Source organism: Anneissia japonica, unplaced genomic scaffold (genome assembly GCF_011630105.1).
Source record: "Anneissia japonica isolate Jap-2015-1 unplaced genomic scaffold, ASM1163010v1 scaffold584_len265732_cov101, whole genome shotgun sequence".
NCBI lineage: Eukaryota > Metazoa > Echinodermata > Crinoidea > Comatulida > Comatulidae > Anneissia > Anneissia japonica.
In genome coordinates, this window is record NW_022741500.1 from 229,358 (window position 1) to 234,781 (window position 5,424).

The following is a 5,424-nucleotide window of genomic DNA, read 5'->3' on the forward strand; positions in this document are numbered from 1 at the left end:
CATAATATATGTTGCACGCAAATATTAAAATTAAAAATATGTGTGCAAAATATTAGTCACACAATGTTTTTTGGCATTGTCTAATAATTAAAGTCTTTTCATCCTTAACACTTTTCTCTAGGGGGATTAACCACCCACCTTCGTGAGTAAAAATATTGTATTGATGTGCAAGGTGCTCCTAACATTTGTTTGGCCCGGGCCCCACAACTCGTCGTTGCACCACTGGAAGACCATGCCTATTAACATTATAACAAATCAATCAGCCAATTAAAATATATTTATACAGTACCTGACATAACAGTACCATTGTTTATAGTTTACTAACTGCATTTAGGATCATCAATAGGAATAGGAAACACAACATATTTGACTTTGTGACCATGAACCCCTGACATATATAGGGTTCATTTAGACTTTTAGGAGATAAGCGTAAGCACACAGGTTTTACATATCTGGTCAAACCTCAATAGTAAAATGATAGGTCATAGTTGGACTCCTTCTAATAAATATGCCAAAGAGTGTGATTGTAGGATTTTGGTCTATTTGAAAATTATAAAAAGAATTGTCAATTGTCAAGGCATTTTAATAGAGTGATGGGTAGTACAGTTGTAAGAAAGGCCCAGCCTCCGTAGCCTCTCAAGGACCCATTTGAACTGGGACTTGGTCCAGAATGCACATGCGTTATACTCTGTTAAGGGTCGATAGTAGAATGCTAGTTAGTAGTAGGAGACCCCACCCCGAGAGCTAATGAGCGTTATGCAACTGGATTCTTTTTATTTGGTTGTACTGTTTGTTGTTTAGGTGTTGTAATATACATGGATCATTTAAATACTGTAACATTATGTGAGACGTGAGCCCTCTAGAGTTTATGAAATAAATTGTTCTGGAAATGAAGTCATTGTGTACGTTTTGATACGTTCTTGAACCCAAAGATATTTCAAATTTTGGCGACGAGGATGGGATCTTTGGAATGATAAGTGATCCAAAACATTACTGTATAGTCCAGGACCAGATAGAACACAATGGCACTAATTGGTAAGATAGGCGAGTATAAGGAAGGGGAAGAACAGTTTGGGAACTACCTTGAGAGGCTCGAACAGTTTTTCGCGGCTAATGCGATAGCAGACGAGCGAGCTGTGAGCGTGTTTCTTACGGTCATTGGACCGAAGCCGTACGCCTTATTAAAGAATATAGTATCACCAGACAAACCTAGTGATAGAACATTGGCTGAGCTAAAGCAGTTATTGACTAAACACTACACACCCGAACCGCTTGTTATTGCGGAAAGGTTCAAATTTCATCGTAGAAACCAGAAGGAAGGTGAAACGGTGGCCCAGTATGTAGTAGAGTTGAAACGGCTTGCACGGACATGCAAGTTTCAGGCATTCTTAAACGAGGCCTTACGAGATCGTTTAGTGTGTGGACTGGGAAATTCCATGTGCCAAAAGAAGTTGTTGACGGTGAAAGATCTCACTTTAGATAAAGCGGTTGAAATTGCAACAGCCATGGAGTTGGCTAATACCCAAGCCAAGGAATTTAATTCAATTGAGAATAAGCCTATCACCGTAAACAAAATTAAATCTAAGCCAACCTACAGTAAGGATAAGCCTAGGCCTAGTGCGGGAAAACAAAAGGGTGGATCAGGCAGTCAAGGTTTATCCAAGGCGCATAAACCAACATGTTACCGATGTACCGAGGAACATTATGCTAATAATTGCCCACACAAGTCTACAACCTGCAGTTTCTGCAAAAAGGTAGGACACCTAGCCAGGGCATGTCGAAAAAAGAAGCAACAGGCAAAGGAAGTCAAACAAGTATATACCAATACAAGTGATAGTGTTGAGGATGAATATGATTTACATTCAGTTAAGAACACATCCAAATCTGGTATAATCTTGGATTTTTTGATCGACGGTAATCCAATTAAAATGGAGTTGGACACTGGAGCAGCAGTTACAATTTTATCAGAGTCGGTCTACATGAAATATTTAAAGGCATGGCCACTTGCAGATTCTTCAGTGAAGCTACGTACCTATGCTGGTGAATCAATCAAGGTGCTAGGTCAGCTTACGGTTCCAGTGAAATATGAAAACCAACAATACACCCTGCCTTTGTATGTGGTTCCAGGTAACAAACCATCTCTTATGGGGAGACAGTGGTTAGAGAAAATCCAGTTAGATTGGAAGAATATTTTCAAGGTACACGATGATACCTGTACTAACGCCAACGTAAAATCCGTGACCAGTGAAACGCTTACTAAAAGATATCCAGCTGTTTTTGCTAAGAAAGGTGACCCTATCAAGGAATTCACCTCTGCTGTGAAAATACCTGAAGGAACAAAGCCCATGTTTACAAAGGCACGGCCGGTGCCATATGCATTAAAAGACAAGGTTGAACTTGAACTGAAACGATTATTAGAAAATGGGATAATATCTAAGATAGATCGTAGTGATTGGGCTTCCCCCATAGTAGTTGTACCGAAGGGTAATGGTAAAGTACGGTTGTGTGGGGATTATAAGGTTACGGTAAATAAAGTGTTAGTTGATTCACATCATTCCTTACCTACAGCAGAAGATCTTTTTGCTACCCTTGAGGGCGGGAAGATTTTTACCACCCTTGATCTTACCAACGCTTATTTACAATTAAGCTTGGATAGTGAATCAAGGAAGTATCTCACAATAAATACGCACCTGAGTCTATTCCAATTAAATCGCCTTCCATTTGGAATATCATCTGCACCAGGAATATTCCAGTGTGTGGTGGACCAACAGGGAATTCCTGGAGTAGTATGTTACCTTGATGACATTTTAATATCTGCACCATCTGAGTCGGAACATTGGGTTAGATTAAACCAAGTATTTCAACGGTTAGAGAAATATGGTGTGAGAGTTAAAAAAACAGAAGTGTGAAATTGGTAAACCATCAGTAGTCTATTTGGGTATGGATAAATAGATGGAAATGGTATACACCCCACTTCAGACAAGGTAGAAGCGATTGCACAAGCACCTAGTCCCACAAAAATTACCGAATTGCGCTACTATTTAGGCTTACTAAATTGCTACGGAAAATTTCTTCCAAATGTATCTACTGTTATACATCCGTTAAATGCGCTATTGCGCAAACAGACACCTTGGTGCTGGGATAAGGTTTGTGAGGTTGCATTCCAAAATAGTAAGAAATTAATACTAGATAACTCATTGCTAGTACATTACGATGTAAACAGGGAAATGAGGTTAGCGTGCGATGCTTCTCCGTACGGTGTGGATGCGGTTATCTCGCACATAATGCCAAATGGTGAGGAACGCCCCATTGCTTTTGCCTGGCGGACACTATCTAAAAGTGAACAAAACTATGCGCAAATTGAACGCGAGGCACTATTCATAGTGTATGGTGTCAGAAAATTCCATAAATACTTATATGGGAGACGTTTTGTCTTGATCACCGATCATAAGCCACTTACTGCTATATTAAACCCTGAATCCCCTGTGCCAACTTTGGCTGCAGCAAGAATGCAGCGTTGGGCGTTACTATTGTCAGCGTACAAATATGACATCGTCTATAGGAAATCTAATGATCACTGTAATGCAGATATGTTATCTAGGTTACCTACCAAAGATTCTACAGATGAACATGTAGAAGTAAATTATTTCTCATATGTTGATGACTTACCTATAACGGCAAATGATATTGGTAAAGCAACAACCTATATATATTTATATACCTGTATATATACACATACGTATATTATACGTACGTATACACGTATATATATATATATATGTATATATGCGCGCGTGTGCATATATACACGCGCACGTGTACATATATACGCGTGTACATACATACGCGTGTGTATATATATATACGCATGTATATTATACGTATATATATATATACACGTATATATATACGTGTATATACATACGTATATATATACACGTATATATATTATGTATATATACGTGTATATATATATGTATATATGTATACGTGTATATAGATACACGTGTATATATATATGTAAATCAAGGTAGCCGTTAACACTGTTAAATCATATATAAATCATCAAAGAAAGGTAAATACAGTGTTCGAATAAAGGACTGAATAAATACATCGTGTAGCATAGCTCTCAACGAATGTAGTCCTGTAAATAAAGAAATTGTGTAATAAAATGTCTCTGGCGGGACTCGAACCTGCGACCTCTCGCTGTCAAGGCGAGTGTCATAACATCTAGACCACGGAGGCTTCATGGTTGAACAGATTCAAATACCACCAGATACACTCTATTACACATGTTTGGTCAAATTTGTGTGGAGGTTGAAAAATACAGGGGGAGTCTTTATGGCCCAAAATAGTGATTTTAGTAATGTAATTCGACAGGCAAATTACAGTAATATTTTTAGAAAAATTCTTTGGAAAAATTTCGTAGGCATAGGGCCTAGGCCTAGCTAGGTATACAGTAATTTCATTTTACAGTAGGGCCTAGTTTGGAACGATATCAGGAGTGGGGGTGCTGGCAGTGGCCTACTAGGACTACAATTTATTTGAAGCTATCTTGGGCCCAATCGTCTGTCACCCGAAGTTTTCATTACGATTATCAAGAACGTACACGATCTAGGCCCTGGCCTAGGCTTTAGCTTTCTGTCGTCACTCTGCTACGTATACTACTAGAGCATAACAAAGAAAGCGACCAACGTGGTGCATTCTTAAATATTACACACATTTTAATTAATTGTATTTTACGACAACACGATAACACGATATCATTGATTGAACGATCTAACTACCCTCGCATCGCAGTAACTGAACCAGGCCTAACTTAGGCCTCATGTTTTTGTGGAAAGCTAGATGGTCGTTATGTACCCGACAGTCGGCTGCCTTTATATTTTCACATTTTTTCAGTTTGCATTCAAAAGGTACATTGCTGCACAGCCAACTGTCGGGGATATAGTACATTCATATGACTACTCATTCGTATACAACAAACAAAAAACGTCGCATGGACTTAGTGAAAAATGGAGATCTAAATGAAAAAACGATGTATTTCAGCAAGTATTAAAACATTTTAGTTTTATTTTAGGCCTTCTTCAAAATACCTATGCCTACAGCAGTTGACTTTTTTTGCAGTAAAACCAAAATAGTTTCATCCATGCCGACTTTCCGGTCGGTTAGCGTGAGTCCTGACTGAACTCTGCAGAAACTTCACATCGATCTTCCCATAATAATATTAATAATAAAAATAACAAAAACAACAAATCACTAAACAACAATAATATAAAAGTTAAAATTCATCACAATAAATATTATCAGTAATATTATTAAAAATAATATCAATATTAATAACAACAAAAACAATAACAACAATAACAGCAGAAAATTACAGATAAAAAACCCTACTTAATTTAAGATAAAACATCAGAGGAC

The 5,424-nt window shown here is 37.8% G+C and overlaps 1 protein-coding gene across 1 annotated transcript; it reads left to right on the top strand.

Annotated features, from left to right (window-relative positions):
- Positions 1–1,022: 1,022 nt before the first annotated feature.
- LOC117118708 (uncharacterized protein K02A2.6-like) lies at positions 1,023–2,909 on the top strand. Its single transcript, XM_033263370.1, has one exon. It carries the CDS (start codon positions 1,023–1,025, stop codon positions 2,907–2,909), a length of 1,887 nt encoding a protein of 628 aa, XP_033119261.1.
- Positions 2,910–5,424: the final 2,515 nt, after the last annotated feature.